The 24,470-nt window shown below is 36.0% G+C and overlaps 1 protein-coding gene across 1 annotated transcript in view; it reads left to right on the forward strand.

Moving 5' to 3' along the window:
• LOC145259623 (furin-like protease kpc-1) overlaps positions 1-24,470 on the forward strand; it is a 473,157-nt gene that overhangs the window by 368,091 nt on the left and 80,596 nt on the right. The window contains exon 14 of the mRNA XM_080117279.1: positions 19,295-19,444. Coding sequence (XP_079973405.1) covers positions 19,295-19,444 — 150 coding nt within the window. The remainder of the gene's footprint in view (positions 1-19,294; positions 19,445-24,470) is intronic.

Here is a 24,470-nt window from a genome sequence, read left to right on the forward strand (position 1 = left end):
AAGTCTTTTGATAATGCTTATTTTCTGTAAGATTTTGTAATACAAAACAAGATTCTAGATTTGGACTATTATTCTCACCTTGGTTGCTATTTTTTACAGTTTTTCAGTCAGATGCAGTTCGATAATCTTTATTTTATATAACTAGCCTGGGTGCCCGGCGTTGCCCGGGTGTTTGGAGGTGCAAAGAAAGAAAGGAAAAAAAAAAGTGGTAGAAGGCAGGCAGGCTCGAATCTGTACTGTGAAGGAGGGAAATAATTTGTTTTTGGGGGGTGACGTCTTTGCTGTTGTGTCCATCGCTAAACCGGAAGTAGTGAAGGTTTAAATTAAGGCTAGTCAATCGAAAAAAGGAGATGACTTTCAAAAATATGTGAAAAAAGCGACCCCTCTTTGTAGAAAAGTGCCCAGTTGAGGGTATGAAAATAAGACTACCGGTAAGCCATAAATGCTAAACCATGTGTTCTCGTTAATAGCTATTCTTAATTCCCATTAACGAGTTGCTATTTTTTTTTTTTTTTACATTTCATGGAAATATATTTTTAACATATATTTAATATCTATAAAATAAAAAGAAAACAATACAATAATTCATTCCTTGTCTCAATAATTCAGAACCGATGTAGCTAATGTTAATCCTTTAAATTTAATACATGATTTTTTTTTTTTTTTTTTTTGCATAAATCTAGAGCGACAGTAGATTTATTTTTTTAATATTATTAGAGCTAGGACAACAGCATATTCTTTCCGTTGATATCTTATATGCTTTTATATAGTCATGTGGTTCTCGGTTGATTAACTGTGTTGGATATATGCTCAAGAGTAAAAACAATGAAAAGAATATTCTGTTTTCATAGTCTTAGTCATTATTCTGGCAGAATTCCAGTCATTTTACGTGACTAGAATATACATTTCGTAAAAAATGATAAATGTAACATTTTTCAGACAAGAAAACCCAAAAACATGAGGCACACGTTTTAAATCCTCGTAAAATGTGTTTCCTTTTAAACAATGATCTTTTATATTAGACTCGTAAAAAATTCTTTTTATTGTGATATTTATTGCTACTTTGGATCAAGCGAGCACAAATAATTGTCGCTTTTTATGTAATACTTTGAGTTATTTGACCCTTGACTGAATTGCCTCACCTTAGTAGATCATGGTAGGAACTGTCTGTTTCATGCATTAAACAGATGGCATGTGCAATCATCAGTGTGTCGGGGTGTATAATAGAATATAGTCAAAACAAAATGGTCACACGAAGATCTTCTTCAAAAAGACCAGAAAGTTATTTTATGTTTCTGAACACGCGAGAGGATGGGTCTGGTTGGGACAGAGGAGGGGTGAGGGCTCATTAAGAATTTTTGGAGCATCCTCCTTTTCTTTGATGAGACCTGTAAAACATTTACAGCAAAAATTTGTCTATTTACAAACAAAAAATGTAATACAAGGATGGATGATGAGGAGAGCAGGCTCCCCCCCCCTCCCTCCCCAAAGGAGCACTTTGGCTCGATAAAAATATCTCTGAACAAACCCAGTAAAGATATGCTTCAGGTGATCAACAATAAACTAACGCCTTCTCAAAGAGGAGAGATTATGCCTGCAAAAGTGCACCTCCTAGGACTGGGCTGAATTAAAGCTCACCATGACAGAAAAAAAAATTTGCAGCTACGACGGCAGCAGCTGGTATCTAATTGGTTGCTAAGGACGGATCCTGAGCTGGTATGAAAACATGCCGTGGCAGCTTATTTAACTATTGTAGTCATGATTATACATGAGTTTGCAAGACCTAAGCAGTGTTTGAGAGCAAAACGGATATGCAAAATACTGATATTTTTACTTAAATTTTTAGCTTTCATCTTAGTCATACTCATCTGGTTTTGGTATGAAGTTTTTGTTTTGCTTTTTTTTTGCTTTTTTTTTACATGGGAGTCACCACTTATCAAGGCCCAAAGGCTATTTAAGGATAAGGATTAATGTAGATGCGGTAGTCACTGAGACAATAGCATATTAATAGTTAGTGGAGGAAATGGAGTAGAAATGGATTATTTAGTGGGGGGGGGCTCAACAAGAACTTGTGTACATTGGAATTGAAGAGGACCATATTGTAGTCAGTTGGAAAGCAGGCCAGTGGAACAGTTTAACAAGTTGGCAGTTCAAGGAAAGAAGCTTTGTTTATGGATTTGGATTTAGGCGCAGATAGAGAATGAGGGAAACTGTTGATGGTTGTTGTAGCTAGAGAAGTGTTTTTTGTGAAAGTTTAGCAAGGGGGGGGATTGAAGATTGAAGCTCAGACGAGCATTTGCCATGAAAATATTGATAGAGCAGAGACAGGCGAGCAATGTCTCTTCTGTGGAAAAGAGATTGCAAGGAAGAAAATAAAGTATAACCTACTAGGTTTCGTAGCTGATTTTGAACTTTGTCACGGTAAGATAGGATACTCTGAACAGCTTCCGCCTAGATGTGGTAACAGTACTTTATTTTAGGCTGTATCTCTTGTACAGGTGGAGGATTGCGCCAAGAATTAGATACCTTCTGGAGCAGTAAAATGACATGACCATTTTTCCAGTGATCTTGGCAACAGATTTGATTTAAGTTTATCATTTCAGGTCAAAAGTAAAGCTCAAACTCATAAATCTGTCAAAACAGTTTCTTTTAGATAAGAGACCTTCATATCAATTGGGTCCAAGTGAGAATCAATATTTATGGTGAAAAAAAGGGGGGGCTTGGTTTTGGATGCATTAAAATTAACCAGCCACTTTTTATCCCATTGCACCACGTGCTCAAGGTCTAAGGTAGACTCAAAAATATTGGTTGTTGTTGGTTTTTAAAGTGTTGCCATAAATTGTATCATCTGCATATATGTCGACAAACGAACTTAGAATGTGATTTGGAAGATCATTGACGAAGATAAGTGAGTTGGACCCAGGATGGATCTCTGAGGCACACCAGCATTGATACTTTGAACTTCAGACTTTTGGGTATCGATTACTTGTATTAACCTATCGAAGAGAAAAGATTCGGTAGTTCAGAAGGTGCTGAGAGTGTCCTCAACTCTGGAGTGGACAACACCAATCAACACCTCACACTTGCTCTCTGTGCTAATCTATAGGATTGATATCCGGTTGCATGCAATTATATAATTTCTTATATTCTCAAGCCAGGTTTGCCTGTGATACTAAGGTGTATTATGGAACTGATGCATGGGTGGCATGCTTTACGTGGCCAACCACTGGAGATGCTGAGAAGCACAAGGCATCCATAATTCCACGAATACCAAGTCTGATGAAGTACAATTGACGGGATCTTTGAGTTTGCAACTACATATTCACCTAATCACAGAACAATCATTAGACCAAAGTCATTGTAATTCGGGAGTAATTGGGGACCCGACCTCATTGTCATGCAAAAGAGAAGAGGGGGTACAGCTTGAAGATTTGGCCCTGAATCGTGAAGGAAATGTTTCTAGATGTATGGCAGCAACTTCGTAAACCTTCTCCACACAACACTAGGAAATGTGACGGAGCTGCTGACGCTGGGTCAACAGCAGCAGCAGCTATATGCAAATGGCCTAGCCAGTGTGCGATGCGACATCACAGCAAAGTGTCTGGTGTCTGGAGGAGTGGTATTCAAGGTGTGGCTGGTGTTCAGAGAAGCACGTATTCAAGACTTGTTCGAGACACAAGATAATGGAAAAAAAAAAAACGAGATCGGAGAAGTGGGATTTGAGATGTAAGAGTGAGGTCAAAGCGGACAAAAAGTTACACATGGCTCGAGGAGGAGAAATTAAGTGTTTAAATATTTAGAAAAAATGCATTGTTGGAAATACCAGATATAAAGGCTTTTGTTAAAAAAGAAAGTGAGTCCAGTTTCTTCCTTCTGTTTTCTTGCGACGGAGTCTGTGTTGGGTCCACTAAAATGTAATGACACTCAAAAATGTGCACAAGTGAGGCAAGTTTCCCTTCTGTTTCTTGCAACGGAATTTAATTGTTGTGTCCGTTAAAATGTAACGATACTGTTAAAAAAAAAAAAAAAAAAGTGGACGATGTTACATAACAAGCGGTGATGGCATGTTTGCAACCAACAACACTAAAATATAATTTACAAAACAGTGAAGTAAGCTTATTTTCTCTTTAATTTTTAGTCTTTGTTTAGTTCTGATAATATTTGATGATAGCATTTTATTCATGACTTGTGTGTATACATACTGAATATTAAGTAATAACTGTTTAACACTTTTTCTGCTGTTTTATATCTAGAGTAGAATTCATTTATTCATTTGGTAATTCTGTTCCACAATTCAACTATAAAAGATATCAGTTTGTGTTAAAAAAAGAAATTTACAATCGATTTAATATTTTTATATTTAATCCAATATTTTATTTTGGATTGATATGATTATATCCTGTCGTCCATTAAACATCGGATGTTATTTAAGATATTTTTTATACACCAGTTTTTTTATTTTATTTTTTTTTATTAGCACCCCCCCCCCGTCCCCCGGGACATTGCTCAGTCATAAAACACACTTAAAAATGATATTTTAACTAATTCATATTTATTATTATTCTAGCCTGGGTGCCCGACATTGCCCGGGTGTTTGTAGGTGTGTGTTGAGCAAAACAAAAAAATGTAGTAGGCTCGAATCTGTGACGCGAAGATGGAACAGAAAGTGGAGGTGTGTGTAAGGGTATTGGTTGTGCAAAAAAAAAAAAAAAAAAAAATTCCGGGCACAAAAAAAAAACAAAAAAGAACACTAAAAAGTGGTAGTAGGCAGGCAGGCAGGCAGGCTGAAATCCGTACCGCAAAGGAGGAAAATAAAGTGAAAAAAAAAAAAGAAAATGTGACGCATTGGCACCCATCCTCAAAGCGGAAGTGACATCGGTTTAAATTAAGGCTAGACAATCGAAAAGAGGCGATGACTTTCGAAAATATCAGCGAAAAAAAGCGACATCTTTCTGTAGAAAACTGCCTACTTGAGGGTGAAGGAATTAATGTTTTGGACCAATTTTTCAATATTTGTCGTCCAAAGAGTCGGCTTCAAAATGATACTGATCTCATGAAAATCCATCACCTCTGACGAAAGGTTTTGCAAGACATACATACATACATTTAAACACAGGTGAGATTTATATTATAGACTAGCCTGGGTGCTCGGCATTGCCCGGGTGTTTGCAGGTGTAAAAAAAAAAAAAAAAAAAAATTTTTAAAGTGGTAGTAGGCAGGTGGCTCGAACCCGCAATGTGAAGGCAGAAAAGAAAGTGAAAAAAAACCAACATTTTACCGCTATGCCATGATGCAAGCAGAAGTGTAAAACATTGAAATTTATCGATTTCAACCATTACGTCATAGCAGATAGCAAAATGAATGAGCTGGCCATAGGCCAGTTAAACTTTAAGCTTTCTGCCGTATTTGTTTCTCCACGATGTTGGGTAAAACCAGCTCCCCGCAAAAAGGGGGGAAATCTGGCTGTGTGTAAATGAATAGCAATTGTCTGATATGAAGGATTTTCTCTCACATTGATCAAACCTAATTGCCTTCAAAATGTCTTTTTGCTTCTGTTAGTTTCACTTTATTTATGAGAAAGACAAACACTTGAGACCAGGGAATTTTTTAAAACTCCATCAAAATAAAGATAGACAATGTCCGTCTGCAAATTGAGGATAATCAGATCTAGGAAGTATAAGGAAAAGTTCTTCATAAATGTAACCTCGTCGAGAAGCCCGATGAAACAAAAGCCTTTCGCGAATGTACACGAACACTCACGCCCATTTTGCCTTTTATATATTAGACTAGCGGGGGTACCTGGCGTTTCCCGGATGTTTGGAGGTGTGTGTGGTGTTAAATAAAAAAGAAACAGGAGGAGGGGGGTAGCATCGAACCCGAAGACTGAGGCGAAGTTTGAAAATAAAATCGGCCAGCCAGAATGAGTTACTGAAAGATGTTTGAATTTATTTAAGAACCAAATTGACAGGTGCGCGCACGACATAAGCAATAGCTATTCAGCAAAAGAGGTCAATGACCAAGTTTGTTTGTTATAAGCAAAGTAAAAAAAGAAAACCACGTTAAAACTTAAGCGGGGGGGAGGGGGCAAATCAAAACATTTAAAAAAACACAAAAAAAAAACTAACGTACGGCAAACGAAAGATGTTAAATGTAAAAAACGAAAAAACAAAAAAGAAATGGCTTAAATAAGACTGTTTCGATATTAAAATTTTTAAAAATCGGTGGGTACCAGAGTGTTTTTGGGTGTGTGGTCGGGGGTGGATAAGCGAAGTAAAAAAATAAATAAATAAATAAAAAATAAAAAAAAAACGAAAGTTATGTGAAAAATGGCTTAAATAATTCAATATTTAAATTTAAAAAATCGGAAAAAAAAAAAAATCTCGCACCACGATTCGAACCCAAAACGTTTAGATAATGAACCAACGCGCTAACCAACTGAGATAACGCAACGTACATGAAATTTAGTCAGTTTTTCGACTATTTAAAGTAAATCAGGTCATGACGTCATCTGACGCATGCGTAGAACCGGATGTCGTCACGAGAGGATCGTTGTCTGTCGAAAGTTTTTAGCGGACACACAAACACACACACATACATACATAAATTTTCGCTTTTATATATATACTAGCGAGGGGTACCCGGCGTTGCCCGAGTGTTTGTAGGTGTGTGTATGAAAAAACCCAAAAATGTGAAAAAAAAAAAACCGAAGCGTTGACGACGCGCAGTTGGAAAATAGTAAAGTGTGAAAAAAAAACAGGTGCGCGTTTTTGATTGACGTGACTGCGATAGCTATTCAGCGGTTATGATTTTGTGCGGGACAGTTTTTAAATAAATAAATCGGTTTGTTTGTTTTTAACTAAGTTCGGGGAGAACCAGCTCCCTGTTTATTAGGGGAAGTGTCTCATCTCGAAATGAAAGCTACCGTCTGATATGACGAAGTCGACATTGAACAAACGTTACTTAGCTCTCTAGAGACCACTGGCTCTGGGCCGGTGATTAGAGTCGAGTTTTGCTGTTTTTTATACCGAAAACCGAATGTAACGCGTGCCGATGCGGGAAATGTGGAATAACTAACGTTTGAAAGTCAATAAAATTAAATAGACAAGCGAGCTCCGTGGTTAAGTGTGAGATATTACAATTTATGGATGATATAAAGAGTTTTAAGAGGTTGTTAAGCGAGCGAGCGCTTCTCTGAAAGAAGCCTTTTGGTGGACATCAAGGAAAAGCGTACATACATACATTTTCGCTTTTATATATATATAGATAGAAGATAGCGTGGGGGGGCACCCGGCGTTGCCCGGGTGTTTGAAGGTAAATCAAAACTCCGGGGGGGGGGGGTTAAAATAAAAAAAGTTTTGGTTGGTAAGTATGAGGATCAAACCCGAACCCTTGAGGCAAAGTTGGAAATTAAAGTGTGAAAAAAAAGTGCGATGTTAACCATTGGGCCACCGCAACATACTAACAGAAACGAGTTTGATTTTATTTAATTGCTTAGAATTTGCAGGTGCAAGTTTTAATGTCTTAATGAGGTCAACTTTGACTGCAGGGTTTTTATTTTCCCAAGAGATTGGGGGGGGGGACCAGCTCCCCTTGTCCAATTTGAATAGCAATGGTCTGATATAAGGAAAATATTTCCACATTGATCAAAGCTGATTGCTTTCGGACATTTCTGGTGATGGCGATCGGAAAAATACCGCTAGAATTAGTGTCGCTTTTATTATAGGAAAAAGCCTAATCCACACGTGACGAGCGAAAACTGTTGAATATTTATCTTCCCAAAGTCGAGCAAATTAAATAGACAGGCGAGCTCCGTTAACTCAGAGATATTATGATTTATATGCGAGATAAAAAGTTTTAAGTTGCGAGCCGACCGAGCGCTTCTCTGAAAAAAAGCCTTTCTTGGACATACACAAAAAGCGAACATACATACACACATTTTCGCTTTATTAGACCCAATATATATAGTAATGATTTTAAAAAGTTTAAAAGAAAAAACTAATTGGGAGTTAATTAAAATGCTAGTTTAAAAGAATACTAGTCTGGGTACCTGGCGTTGCCCGGGTGTTTGGAGGTGTACATTGAGCACAAAAAAAAAAAAATTGGTAGTAGGCAGGCAGGCTTGAACCTGAACAGCAAAAGAGGGGAAAAAACGTGAAAAACGTGAAAAAAAAATTATAAAAAAAAAAAAGAGAGACGTGGGATTAAACTCGAAAACCTAGGGTAATTAGTCTTCCTCGCTAACGATAAGGCAAAAGGATAGTTAATTCAATGAGTTGGTAATTAACTTAAAAATCAAAGGAGTCACCATGCATGCGCAAAAATGAACATTGCTTTAAAACCTAGCCAGTTAAGCTTTCCGCTTTCTGTCTTGGTATTTATTTGCTTCACCACAAAAGTAAATTAGACATAAGGTCATTTTTAATGTGGAGGAAGAACAGCTCCTCCCAAAAAGGGGGCAATCTGGCAGTATCTAAATAAATAGTAATTGTCTCAGTATGAAGGGTTTCCCCTACATTGACCAAGGACCAATTACAGAACAGATACTATCTGGCTTGAAGACCAGGCGTTTGCGTGTCTGCATTCGATTAGGTTCGCTTTATTTATACGAAAGACAAACAAATACTCGAAACAAGGGATTTTTTTTAAACTATCAAAAAAAAAAAAAAAAAAGATAGACAATGTCCGTTTGCAAATCTGAAATATTACGATCTAGGAAGTATGCTAAAACTTCTCCTGGAACCTAAGCGACGCGAGAGCCCCTAACCATAAAGCCTTTCATGAACATACAGAAACGCTCACGCAAAATTTGCCTTTTATATATTAAACTAGCGGGGATACGCAGCGTTGCCCGGGTGTTTGTAGGTGTGTGTGGTGTTAAATAAAAAAGAATCGGGGGGAGGGGGGGAGGATCGAACCGGAAGCCCTAAGGAAAAGTTTGAAAATAAAATCGGCCAGCCAGAATGAATTAGTGAAAGATGTTTGAATTTATTTAAGAACCAAATTGACAGGTGCGCGGCCGGAAGTCGTCGAGCGTTACGACGACGATGTAGGTTTGTTTGTTATAAGCGAAGTAAAAAAGAAAACAACGTTAACACTTAAGCGGAAAAAAACACAAAAAAAATCTAACGTAATTCAAACGAACGATGAAAACAGAAAAACGAATACGTGAAAAATGGCTTAAATAAGCCTGTTTCGATATTAAAATTTAAAAAATCGGTGGGTACCTGGGTGTTTTTGGGTGTGTAGTCGGGGGTGGATAAGCGAAGTAAAAAAAAAACAGAAAAACGAACGTTACGTGAAAAATTGCTTAAATAACACTGGTTCAATATTTAAATTTAAAAAATCGAAAAAAAAAAAAGAAGACATCTCACACCACTATTCGAACCCAAAACGTTTAGATACTGAACCAACACGCTAATCAATTGACCTAACGCGACGTACACGAAATTTGTTCAGTTTTTCAACTATTTAAAGTAAATCAGGTCATGACGTCATCTGACGTATGCGTAGAACCGGTCGAGAGGGCCGTTTTTGTTGCCCCCCCCCCTGTCGAAAATTGTCGATTTCGGGGTGAAAAAGTTAACGTTTTTGGCCAATTTTTGATATTTTTCGAGCAAAGGATGAAGCTTCGATGTGATACCGAGTTTGTGAATTTTCGTTGCGTCTGTCGAAAGTTTTTAGCAGACATCCAAACATACACACACACACACATACATACATTTTCACTTTTATATATATAGATGTAAATTATTTATATATTAGATGTAAATTAGCCACATCTATTGCTAGTGAATGCAATTCTATGTATAAGAACGTTGTATTTTCTTTTTAAATAAATAGAAAAAAAAAGTGTTTTTAATATGAACATTACTACACAAAAACTCTCAAATCTATAGGAGTATGGATTTTGATTGGTCAAATCTGTCTGACAGATTTGACCAATCATTGCATTTCTTCAAAATTTAAAATGTAAGGATTCATGATTTTATAAATTGAAATATTACTTTAAAAAAAACCCAAAAAACTAAAATAATTTCTTTGTTTTTAGTTGTTTCCTCTTGTGTTAGAATTTGTGTATGTCTGTATAACATTTGAAGAGAGAAAAACAAATTTTCTTCCTGTAGCAGGTATTTTTCATGATTAACAAACTAGCAATAGAAAATAAAACTACTTGCATCTGTCCGTGCCAGCAAACAGGAGAGTACAAATGTGATTTTTCTTTTTTCACATTAAAATTTCTATACAGCTTATTGTCATTGCCAGAATGAACATCCAAGCGAAACATTACTTATAAGTATAAGAACATAGTCTGAGGAAAATGTGTTCATGTAGATAAATTTACGATACAAGATAATCTTATATATAAATATGAGTTGCGAAAAAAATTACCTGAACACAACTTTTGCACTAGTTTTATTTTATTTTGACCATTTGCAAAGATTAAAATCAACATATACTAATATTAAATCTTATGTCTAGAATCAATTTAGGCAATTAATTTTCCTCATCCTGGAATAGTTTTTCTTCTAGTATGTTAGCGCTATTGGTGCGATTGGGATCACAAATTTGCCGATTGCAACCCCATACAAAGGGGTATCTCTCCATCTCTCCTTCAAACACAAAGCCATCTGTAGACCATGGGGTTTGACCTGTGATTTCTTAGGACGGAATCCTGGTCACTGAGCAATCTGCAACAATACACTTTAACTAAACAGATCAGAAAGGCCCAATCCGATCAATCAGCTGGTTACATCATGTCCGAGTATCTATAAGTTCATTTTCAACCGTATTATTAAATCTGCTTCTGTTAAAAATTAAAACTTCAAAACAAAAAAAAAAAAATTCCTTTTTTTTTATTTTTCCTCATGAATATATATTAGAAGGCAGATGCTGAGGATCAATCATTTTAAAAACCAAGATTACCTTACATTGGTAAGAAACATTTTCAAAGTGCAATGTTTTCTAAGAAATAATGTTTACTGAGAGTCTCTCTGTAAAATTTTCAAAGTGCAATGTTTTCTAAGAGAAATATTTTCACTCTCACTGTAAAATTTTGTTTCCGAGAGCAATAAATATAAAATAATTCTTACATACAGAAGATTCTATTTAGCAACTTTCTTTTTAGTATTAAATAAATCGTAGACAATTGATAGGCTGTAAAACAAACTAAAGCATTGTGTGTGTATATATATATATTTTATTACCGTTTTTTTAGTTACATTATTGTTTCAGCTACGCGATCGTTTTTTGGCCGTCATGTAGCCTCCTCAGACTTTTACAGAAATGTTCTTTATGGTGGAATGAAAGAGTGAATGATGTCAGGGGAGGGGTGCGAGAAAAGTGGAAAAAGAAGGGAAAGGGGGAAAGGTAGGTGCTTGGTAGGTCGGTAGTGTTTTAGCTTTGGAGTTCAAGAACATTAGGTGGTTGTGGGGCAGTCTGTATATATAAGTGGTCTTGCAAGGCTACAAGGGAGACAATCAAGTAAAACAATCCGAAGCAAAATACATCCCAAAGCAGAAAAACTAAAGCTAGCTTACTAGGACACTATACATAAATGTATACTAATTTAGGCATATTTTATTGGTTTGAAATATAAGTTCTTTTTTACCAATTTTCATAAAAAAAAACATAGAATAGTATTGTAATCTTCTAAAACCATGCAAATTTTCATGTAGTTTTGTCCCATAGAACCAAAGATATGAGCATTTCAATATTCAATTTGAGATGAGTATAGATATATCCAGATATAGATTGACCACTTTTAAGGGGCAATTTTATAAGTTCGAAATCTCAGCAACTACTGATCAGATTTTAACAAATGAGGGCTTGTTGGAAAGGTAATGACCTAAATTGTGTAGTGGACTGTGACAATTGCCCCTAAGGTCGCACATTACTGTTTCAAGAAGTGGGGGATCACTTTTTTTATATTTTTAATGTAAAATGAGCACTCACTTTATGGTCACCATGGCTATAAAGTGGATGGTAAAATAAAACATCAATCTTTCTTTTTTTTTTCCTTTTCTTTTTTTTTTGCATAGGCATCACCACTTATCAAGGCCCAGAGGTTAACGTTATTATATGTGTACTATTTAGGTCACCTATACATTTGATATTAGATTTCTTGTACTTTTGGATTTGCTTCAAGTGTACAGTAGAACCCTGGTAAACGGCATCAAGAATTTATACTATTAATAAAATTCTACATGTTTATTTATGTGTGTGTATATATTCCAATAAAACTTTTGAACGGATGCACCAAATCCAAAAATTCTTTTTTTCCCGGAAAGGTGCGAGTCCCTAGATAGGCCTTATCTATATATGGTTTGTAACGAACAATGCCGAATCATACAAAAAGCGCGAAATAAAGGTTTTTGGGCCGTTTCGGGCAATTGTCGAAAGAGTTACTTGCCCATGTCAATGGAATTTAGCGCTGTGCGTATACAGTCACGGTAACATCTTTCTGCTTACGGACAGGACTTGCGGCGCAATGGATAACGCATCTAACTATGGATCAGAAGATTCCATGTTCGAATCCTGGCAAGTTCGTAATAATTTTAACCATTTTATCCAAGGTTTACTCATTATCCTTACCCTTAGGGTATTTTTGTTTTTTCTGTGATTTTGTTTTGTGCATATGGGAATTTCCCATACTCTGAGTTCACAGGGTAAGCGTTGATGGTAAGATGATGTTGAGTGTACTTGATGTTGAGTGTACTTAATTTTGTGTTTGACTTGGCAGTGTGTGCGTTAGTAATAAAAAATATATAATACATATGTATATAATTAAATAACATTATAAATAACACTGTAAGGCGGGGCAAATACTTCAACTAGGGTCCAGGGGAAAACATTTTATTTCACACCATAACCTGAAAAAAAAAAACGTATCCTAGGGCAACTATATCCTGGAGTTCTGTTGTACTTTGATTAATTTCATATGCCTTAAAATATTTAAAAATCTTAAAATCTTTTTGCCTTATTTAACTAAATATTTAATTCTGATCACCTTGTTTTATCATTCTCACTACTAAAGCAGCAACTGGGGTTATAAAATCTGTTAATCTTAGAAGCCATACAAGTTATTCTCAGAAACGTAGATAATGCATGTGGATGTGTTATCGGCAGCTCCAGTAACTCTCGCTTCTCCTTTTTTGTCCTTCAGTCCTCATTTCCAATGAGTGATTTTTCTGACAAAGGGTGAAGAAAAAGCTGTTTTCCAGGTCTGTAGTACTTCGTGAACAGTAGCCTGAGATGTCGGAAATTTTCTGTTTCTATGTCTATACTTGTGGTCATGTCACTAGTAAGGGTGCTGGAGGTAAATGTTTCATCTGGGCTGACATTATCCGCCTGATGGTCAGGGACCCGAACCTTGGATTAACCACTAAGGAGGCTGTCCTAGCAGCAGGTGCAAAGTACCGGGGCTGCTGTATTGACATTTGGTGAATGCAGTAGTTTCTGGTAGGGCCTCTCGATGCCATACTAGTGAGTAATTGTTACGGCTTTACCTTATCATGTGCTGTAAAAAAAAAAAAAAAATTTCCCGTCTTTTTCTCTTACTTTCCCTCTGTCCTGCTCCAACCAAGTCTATTGACCTGTTCCACAAATCCCAAACCTCAACATGACAAATCTCCAGAAAAAAAAAAAAACATGAATAAACCTAGAACCCCATCCTCCAACGTAGACCCCCCACTACCATGTCTCCTTCTCCAACATCAGGGGTCTACGTTCCAACCTTCCAGAGGTTGAAACACAATTACAGGAGACGAAACTGGACATATTCTAAGTGAAACTGGCATAGGGCCGACCACTTCCCTAGATGAGTTCATAATTAAAGGATACTCTAACTTAACATCTAAATCTGACCCCCAAGATCGGCATGGAGTGTGTGCCTACATTAAAGATGGCTTTCCATGTGGTAGGGATATCTCCAAGGAAGACCCTAATTTACCTTATATGTGCTTCCGGGTTGCACTAGCTTACTCCACTGCATTTATATTTGCCCTCTATCGCCCCCACAACAGTGGGTTACTATCTTTAAGAGTATATCTGAGAAAATTGATCACATACTGTCTACTCATTCTTCGGCTAACATTCACATTTGTGGTGACTTCAATGTCTATAATGTGGAATGGCTGACCCACTCAAATAACACCGATGACGAGGGGAGGTTCTGTCATGATTTTGCTATTGCCTATGACCTCACTCAGATTGTTCATGAGCCCACCCATGTGCCCGATACTACCAGTCAGTATGCAAGCCTTCTAGACCTTTTCCTCACAACTTCCCCTGAGCTATGTTCATGTTCCGTTCTATCTCCTCTGGGATCCTCTAACCACTCTGTTGTATCAGTTAAGATAAAAATGAAATATAATAAGTCTTCAGACGTACCACTTCACCATGCTGTATATCGATACTCTATGGCTGACTGGGATAGCTTCCATACATTCATATCTGATCTACCTCTGCATTCCATGTTTAAAAAGGATGTGTCCTCTATAGTATCAGACCTGACTGAATGGTTAATTGTAGGCATAGACCGATTCATACCATCCAAAAAGTTCCAACAAAAACCTAACAGCTAGTCATGGTTCTCGCTAGAATGCGCTGCTGCCATTGCGCACAGAAATCACTTTTTCCATAGCTACCAACATAATAGATGTACTGAGACTAAAGCTGCTTTCAGGACTGCCAGCAACCACTGTAAAAGAGTAATAAAAAATGCAAGAGAGCTATATGCTCAGTCCGTTAAATCCAAAGTAGCTGAGCAGCGGCTTGGTTCCCACCAGTTTTAGCAAATAGCAAACAGGATCCTGAACAGAAGCGTGCATTCCATCCCAACCATCATCAATGGACCGGAGGTCATCTCATCAGCATCAGACAAGGCCAAACTATTTGCCAAGAACTTTGCAGCAAATTCTACCCTTAGCGACAAAGGTCATCAACTCCCTGTATTTCCTTCTATAACACACAACACACTATGCAACATACAAATATCTGTGCGCGAGGTCGCCAAGCTAATCAAGAACCTTGATTCCAGTAAAGCAACTGGCCCTGACGGCATTCCAGGTATAGTGCTGAAAAAACTCCAACCAGAACTTGCCCCCATACTTACAAAACTGTTTAAGCATTGCCTTAAGGAGAAGTGCTTTCCAACACCCTGGAAAACCTCATCAGTATGCCCTGTATTTAAGAATTCAGGCGAAATGTCATCTCCCTCTCAGTACAGACCAATAAGTCTCCTGTGTGTCATGAGTAAGTTGTTGGAATCCATATTAAATAAAGAAGTAGTCAACCACCTCAACAGAAACAACCTTCTTAGTGACATGCAATATGGTTTCCGCTCCGTAAGCTCTACAGCATATGTGCTGACGGGTATATCTCATAGGATTAGTGAATCTCTTGACAAAGGCTTCCTTTCCAGGGCAATTGCTCTAGACATATCAAAGGCCTTCGATAAGGTATGGCATAAGGGCCTACTTCACAAGATTTCCAGCTACGGTATCACTGGAAATGTTTTCTCAATTATTAAATCATTTCTCTTCGATAGGTTCATAAGAGTAGTGATTGATGGGCAGAAATCAGAGACCCAAAGTATTAATGCTGGAGTCCCTCAGGGGTCCATCCTGGGCCCAACTCTCTACATCAATGACCTCCCAAAACACATACTTACATCATTCGTTGACATCTATGCTGATGACATGACCATCTATGGCAACACATCAAAGGCCGTAAATGACAAGGTTCTCTCTGATTCTCTCTTCTCTGATCTTGAGTGCGTGGTAGAGTAGGGGAAGAGGTAGCTGGTTACTTTTAATGCATCCAAAACCAAGCTTCTGTCTTTACATCATCAACGCTCTGATCCCCATTTGGCATCAATTGAAATGAATGGCTCTCATGTTGAGGAGACTCCGTGTTTTGACAAGCTTCTGCGTTTTTACCTTTACTCCTGATCTGAAATGGAACACATACATCAGGTCTGTTGCCAAGGATGCTGGGAAAATGGTGGGATCCTCCTACCGTTCCAGAAGATATCTCACTACTGATGCAATTACCTATCTGTATAAAAGCCAAGTACGTCCAAGGATGGAGTACTGCTGCCACATCTGGGCAGGAGCTGGTAAAAACAGCCTATCCTGCCTTGACAGAGTACAAAATAGACTTCGAGGCTTAGTGGGGATGACCTTTTCTCTTCCGTGCAGCCTCTCTCCTACAGAAGAGACGTTGCAAGCCTGACTTTGTTTTATCGTTATTTCGATGGCAAGTGCTCGTCTGAGCTCCGATCTCTGGTCCCCCCTCGCCACTCTTTCATGAAAAACACCCGTCTAGCTGAAACTACTGTCATTAATTTTCACCACTCTTTATCTGTACCTAAATCCAAACGTAGATTCCATGACCAGAGCTTCTTTCTTAGAACTGCACGACTATGGAACTCTCTTCCGTTTGCCTGTTTCCCACCTGACTACAACTTGGATGTCTTCAAGTCCAACATAAACAAATTCCTGACAAACCGCTCTCATGAGTAAGCCACTCTATCAAATATCCAATACTAATGATTACTACAATACTATCTCATTAATTAATGTACATGCAATAACCCTTACCCCGAGTGGCTTCCGGGCCTCGATAAGTGGTGACGCCCACGTAAAAAAAACCAAAAAAAAAACTCAAATATAATGCTTTTGTCTAAAAAATATAAATTAGATAATCAATCAATTATTTTTCCCTTTTTTTTTTTTTTTTGTTTAATTTATTTTACTTCAGTAAGTTTTAAGAGATCAAAGGGCTGCCTCTTGGAGTTAACACTTGATTCTGTTATGATTTAAATTTATATCCGAGGTCTCTTTAAGAATAGATGCTGTTCCCTTTATGGCTGCTATTTATATTTCGTTACAGCTTGGTCTTCCAGGGATTGCTTCTAAGTATTTCTGAAGATTCTTTTTTATTAAGCCAGTTGCTCCTATCACAACCGGTATAATCTTTATTTCTTTCAGAGACCATGTCGTTTTTAGATCATTTTTTAGGTCCGGATATTTTATTTTTTCTCATTCGGCTCTATTAAGGCCAAAATCATTCAGGATTGTGACATCGATAATGAATGCAGTTCTTTTAGGCTTGTTCTATATTACAATAACTGGTTTGATGGCCTTGTATTTTATGTATTTGTCTGCCTGTATGTCTTTGTCATAGAACACGATCACTTTTCCGTTTGATGTTATCGATGGTGGTTCATGTTTCCAGATGTTCGTTGATCTGTCAAGTTGCATCTCTCCACAGATCATCCAATGGAGGTATTTACATACTTCGTTGTGATGGGTAGTGTAAAGGCCATCTGCTAATAAGATTGGGCATGCAGACATTAGGTGGCTAGGGTTCTCTTTTTTTTTTTTTTTTTTTTTTTTTACAAGGTGGTCTCTACTTATCAAGGCCCGGAAGCCACTCAGGGATAAGGGTTATTGTAAGTACAGTACGTTAGTGTGGATATTTAAAGTGTCTACTTAAGGGGGCGGTTCATCAGGAATTTGTTTACGTTGGGCTTGAAGACATCCAAGTTGTAGTCAGGAGGGAAGCAGGCAGACGGAACAGAGTTCCACAGGCGTGCAGTTCTAAGAAAGAAGCTTTGTTCATGGAATCTACGTTTTGATTTAGGCATAGATAAAGAGTGGGGAAAGTTTTTGACAGTGGATTCAGCTAACGGATGTTTTTTTGTAAAAGATTGGCAAGGGGGGACCAGAGATTGGAGTTCAGACGAGCACCTGCCATCGCTGAGTGGCAAAACCGGCATTGGCCATTTGCTTGTAGGCCAGCTATTTTTTTTCAAAAAAGACCTATGTGTGCGTGTGACATAGAGAAAGTAGGGAATTATATTGATTAACAAAAATCAAACAAATCCATGACCAATTCAATTATTAATTACATGCACAGCCGTACATCCAAATTACAGATCTTTATTTGATCATTATCATTTAAATAGTAGGGTAGACTGAACGCTTTAAGTTTGTTAATGCAACTAAGGAGAAGGAAAACACCAGTTCTTTGGCATCGTTCAACTCCTCACACACTTTAGAAAACTTGTACAAAAGCAAAAAATATTGAATTATTTTACTTTGATCTTAGTATTCCAAATTCATAACAGCAAGCCACTATCAATAGACTGCCCTTTTTGCACCAAACGGTCATAATTAAAATTTCAAAGAGTCATAGAAAATTTAAGATTTTCTGGAATAATTTATGCACTCAAGTAAAACAGAATTTTTACTTGACTGTCATTATATAATTCAAATTAGAAAATATTTTTTTTATTTTTGAATTATTTTTAGTATGCACTTATATTGATTTGAAACTCTCTAAATTAAACTTGAAACATTCTTTACAATCATTCGGTACAAGAGAAAATATGTTGATGGTGATCTATGACCTGAAATTTGGAATAACAGTGTTGTTTAAGATAATTCAATATTGCCAAATTTTTGGGAGAGATATGAAATGGAACACGTACATCAAGTCTGTTGCCAAGGTCGCTGGAAAGATGGTGGGATCCTTCTACCGCTCCAGAAGATATCTCACTACTGATGCAATTCTCTATCTATATAAAAGCCAAGTACGTCCAAGGATGGAATACTGTTTCCATATCTGGGCAGGAGCTGCTAAAAACAGTCTATCCTGCCTTGATAGATTACAAAATAGACTTCGTGGCTTAGTGGGGGATGACCTTTTCTCTACCCTGCAACCTCTCTCCCACAGAAGAGATGTTGCGAGCCTATCCTTGTTTTATCGTTATTTCCATGGCAGGTGCTCGTCTGAACTCCAATCTCTGGTCCCCCCTCGCCAATCTTTCACGAAAAACACCCGTCTAGCTGAATCCACTGTGAAAAATTTCCCCCACTCTATATCTGTACCTAAATCAAAATGTGGATTCCATGAACAAAGCTTCTTTCTTAGAACTGCACGCCTGTGGAACTGTTTCGTGTGCCTGCTTCCCACCGGACTACAACTTGGATGTCTTCAAGTCCAACGTTAACAAATTCCTAATGAACCGACCCCTTAAGTAAACACTTCATCAAATCTCCACACTAACGTAATGTACTTGCAATAACCCTTATCCCTGAGTGGCTTCCAGGCCTTGATAAGTGGTGATCACCATAAAAACAAAAAAAAAAAAAAAAAAAAAAAAATGGGTTACCAACGTTCACTTGTTAAGAGGGCTATAAAAATTTATTCAGAATGAAGGAAGAAATTCTCTTTTGATTGCATTTTCATTATTTAATTATTACTTTTTTTTTTCTTGTCTTTGCAGCTGAATTACGTGAATGGGTTTTGGTGATTATGGGAACCAGGGAACATCCTCTGCATCGGAATGTCGCTCCAGATAATGAACGGACGGATAAAAATGCTCAATCTTTCTCTTCTTGTGCGGGTATCTCCCCTACCAGTAGAGTGTGCATAGGTTTGTGGCTATTCACTTCTCTTCTAGTTGTATAAAGTTTACCACTTTTTACATTCCACTCCTCTGATATCCGATGGATGTCATCTACTCTCCAGATCATGGGTCGAGAGGCCTTGCTAGCAACCAAAAGCTGTTGACGCCGCTTGACTCCAGCCATTAAAACTCTCTGCAATGTCCAGCAGCCTAAGTGCCAGCTCACCGACTGCCCAGCCAACCAAGCACGTGAAGCTTTGAAGCGCTTTTATCAAAGCAACCATGACATTATTCGGTTGGGGATTCCTCAATCATCAAACAATGAGATACACACAATATTTATTAACAGGAATCCCCGACTTTCGTGAGAGTTTGTTGCCCTATCAGGAATTTATTTGGGTAATAAATTCTTTCCTTTTCTGCTCCACACAAAGAGCTATTACTATGCAGAGTTTGGCGAGATAAACAGAACTCTGGGGATGCTGAGCAGCAGTTTCTGGTTCATTGGTTCCTTTTTATTTATTTTTTAAATGCAACAAAAATTTAAAAAAAAATGTATATAAAAAAAAAAAAACATATCAATTCCAGGGACAGGTATGTTGTGATACATGTATATTCTAAGCAGATTGTATATATTTATGTTGAAGAGGCAGGGACCACATTTAATTGGTGTGCGTCCAGTTTAAGGACAGCTAGAGGTTTCGCATCAGTGTCATAAAAGACCTCCCATTAGAAATATGTCCATTTGCTAAAGAGAGACCTGCTCCACTCTGTCATCCATACATACAACGCCCCCTTCATAAACATTAGATTAATTGACTTGGGTAAAGTACATAATAGTTAACAGTCAAGAATTTATAAACAAAAACTAAAAAGTAATAATTTATAGCAAACACAGTAGAATTACATTTTCTACCGACCTGTATACTTTTAAAGTGTGTAAACTGGAACACTTTTTATTTCAAAATTTGAAAGCTGATTTAACGACACATGTAAAAGAAAAAACTTAGCAGTCCAAATTTTCAAGGTGATTACTTGTCTTATGCAAATAAGTGTGGTTTTACAAGGGTTTGTGGAGGAAGTGCTTACCACTCGAACCGAGTCCTTTTTTTTTTTTTTTTTTTTTTTTTTAGTCAGTTTAATGAAATCAAATTCTGCAATAAAACATCTTACAAACACTTTTCACAATTTAAACTATAATGGTTGGTAGAGAATTTATTTAATTCTACCATGTTTGCTATGTATTTTTTTTTGTTGTTGTTTACAGGTTCTCAACTGTTAACTATACTGCCCTTTTACCATTAACATTTTCTTCTCGGTCCCTCTTTTCCACCCCACTCCCCATCCTCACTCTATCACTTTTACGTTGTTGACAGGTGCTCATTCATTGAAGTTTTCTTTCATCTTCATCTGAGGCTAGCTGCAATACTTGAACTATTTGCATAGGATTTTACTGATTCTATTAAACAATTCCGTAATTTATAGTCATGCTTATTTATTTTTATGGTTTTAAAACGTTTTCATGAAAATCAAAAACTAATATAAATGATGAATAGGTTAAAATATTTTCAACAAAATTAACTTTCTCTGTTTGCTTTCATTGCTTTGTCGTTTCACTCAGATTAGCTTTAAGCTCAAAATGCTTTTTAATCAGTGCTGTGGGGTTGATGACTGACTCAACTTTGAATCCTGTAAATTTGAACGGTCAAACATCAATTCACACCTAAAATATTCTTGCTCTGATTCTAATTGATTTCTATCATATATTTATAGCATTTTAATTTGACAGATCATGTTTTTCAGTGAATTTTTTTTTTAACTGTTTTAATGAATGACATCTAAAGAATTTTAGTTTCTTTTTTTTTTTTTTCGTCAGCCATGTTTAATAAAATGTTTAATACAAAACAAAAGTTAAAATCTTTATAAGTAAATGTTAGTCGGGTTTAAAAAACATGCAACTAGATTTTAACTCCTGAATTTTTTAAAGGTCAGACATTGATTTATACCTAAAATATTTTTTTGCTAATACTATTTGATATGCAGGGTCTGCTATAAGCAACTGTATAATTTTATTTCAACATAAATCCATCAAACAATCGCTGGTTTGAACTGAAATTGTTTTTGAAATTGCTTTCGACTTTCCAGCATCAGTTTAAAACCATATTTTTTGCTCTTTTATTAATTATGTGAATATCATTCAAACACCGCCATGTTTGAATATATGGTTAAGTGGCAGTTTTAATCATTTAGAACTGCTTTAAAGCCTCTCATTTTTGGACCAAATTTCAAACAATTATTACAGTTTATAAATCACATTCTCCGCTACATTGTGAAAAGTTTTTTTTCAATTTTCGTTCAGTAAAACAAAAGTTATGGTGAATTTAGTGGTATTCAAAATCATAAAAATTTGTAAGAAGGTGAGCGACATTTATTATGACTGGTTTCCATAGCAACCACATTGCTTCAGCGACTAATGTTGCTACTAATTCAATGCTGTCACGAAAAGAGAAGTAAAAAGTGAAACAGAGAGAATGAAAACAGACAAGTGCCATACATTGTTTTACAAATGTGTATGTTATGTTTATGGGGACAAAAAAATAAGACTGAAATTAAACAAAGAATAAGTGAATTTACTGGAAGCCTGCAAACATCATGGATTACAATAGAAAAATGCGAGCATGAAAAGTAATATGGTTAAGATTTTAAACATGGAAAAGTAAAAGGACTTTTTGTTAAAACTGGAAAAGAAAAGGACCAGATATTCTAGTAAAAAATATAAATTTATAACTTAAAATATTGCAGCATTAAGAATTGATTATTTAATGTTAAATTGAATTTTAAAAAGAAAATTCTTAATACTGCAATATTTTAAGTTATAAATTTATTATATTTTTATAAGAATATCTTGTCCTTTTCTTTTCCATTTTTAACAACTAGTCTTTTACTTTTCAGTGTTTAAATCTTAACCATATTACTTTTCATGCTCGCATTTTCTATTTTAATAATGTATATCTGAAATATAAATTAAAATGAAGTAAAATTTTTAGAAAAATATTTAATGGATATGAATATACAATTCTCTTTCAAATGACACACGAAATAGAAGAAATGCTTAACTATCAACAAAATTACAAAAGTAAATATATGGTTATGGCGGACCTTGTGTACTATCTATTATGCATAGCGTTTTCATTTTATGGTAGTCGGGTATGTTTTTTCAAGATTTCATGAATTAACATTTTTTTTTTTTAATCAATAAAATCTGAAGTTATTTTTAACAATATATAAAGAAAATGCCAAAAGCATATATATATAATTATTATAAGTAAGTGATGGTTGGATTTTTAAAAAGAAATTAAATCAACTTTGAGATTTTTGTGGAGGGATCATTATGATTAGGGTTATGACAATAGAATATTCTTTTCATTGTTTTGACCCTCGAGTATATATCTGACGCAGTTAGATCCACTTAATCAACCAAGAACCACATCACTCTGTATAAAAGTATATAGGATATCAACGAATATACACTCGAGATTAAAAACAATGAAAAGAATATGCTGTTGTCACATCCCTAATTCTAATATCTTTGTGCTTTTTTAATTGGTGTTGTCCAATTTTCTAAGAATTTGGCATTAAATTTGTTTTGACTTTGTCTCCGACATGCAAGTCCATGTAGGTTCCATAAATTTCAACAAGCATATGCAAATGAAGGTGTCCCCCTCCCTTTTTTCTTTTTACAAAAATAAATGATTTAAAGTACGTTAGGAATTCTCTTTTATAACAAAAATAATCCTACAATGCAATACAGGAAGTTTTTATTCATTTATATAACCACTTTTTGTAAAATTCTCGATTTTGAATGAATTAGACTCAAGATATACAAAAAAAAAAAAAAAAAGAAATGGTTTTACAATACAGAAAATTCCCTTCATTTTAAGTCTTCAGTTTAAAATTGTTAGAATTCTAACAATACTTTTCTGATGAGTGTTAGTTGAAAGATCTTTGTGGCTAACAAGCAACTCGTTTTACTTCTCTGGGGGATCTGATATTTTTTATTTTTTATTTTTTTATTTACATTTTCACCCCAAACAAGGCACATTTATGTAGAGCTAAATTACTGTCTTATATACATATAGTTTAAATTTCATAAAAACCATATATACATACTTGCAGATTTTGGTCTGTTAGACGGGTGGAACATCACATATTTGGCAGAATATAACAAAGATTCAGAAGTGCTTCCATTGTCTTCCATGAAAACATTTATACGATTTAAATTTCATCAAATATATATTTGTATTATTCATTGGACTACTGTTCACATCTTGAGTGTAATTTTCACAACATTTCAGTTGATATAACCTCCGAATCTTGTCGAACTCGGGAATTTGGACAGAATTTCGAGTGGAACCCTTAATTTTATCTTCACGGGGGTAGCGTGCTCTTGTTCCATCAGCCATGACTGGCTAGAGGTCCTAAGTAATTTGCAAATGTATTTTTCGGTCACCCACACTGAGGATTGAACCTTCAACCTTCAGGAGAATATCACTTTTACAATTGATTTCCCCCAGTACTCTAACCACTGCGCCACAGGTTCTTGCGGACAGATCTAATACGAATTTTAGGAGCCTTAAGCCTAATTTTTATTTCTAGTTGTAAATATCACTTTATTGCTAATAATACAAATAACCAATCCTCATCTCAAAAATTCAGAAACGATATATATATTTATTTGAAGTTTTAAGAGGACTACGTTCTCATGGCTCCTCTTAGGGAGTACATTTAAAGATTTGGGTACATTTCTATTGTCTTCCCTGGTATATTTTACCTGATACATTTTCAGATTTATGTGAATTTTCTAATCTTTCTTTCTATAGGGAACACACAAACATTGGGTTATAGTCATCCACATACAGTACTGTTTCGTTGTTTCACAGCTCATCAGTGCGGCTAGACAGGCAACTACCTCAAGCCAGGATTGAAACCCATATATCATTAGATAAAAATTATATATATATATATATATATATATATATATATAGGAAATGAT

The sequence above is a fragment of the Euprymna scolopes genome, chromosome 35 (genome assembly GCF_053919585.1).
Source record: "Euprymna scolopes isolate OS-2025 chromosome 35, ASM5391958v1, whole genome shotgun sequence".
Lineage (NCBI taxonomy): Eukaryota > Metazoa > Mollusca > Cephalopoda > Sepiida > Sepiolidae > Euprymna > Euprymna scolopes.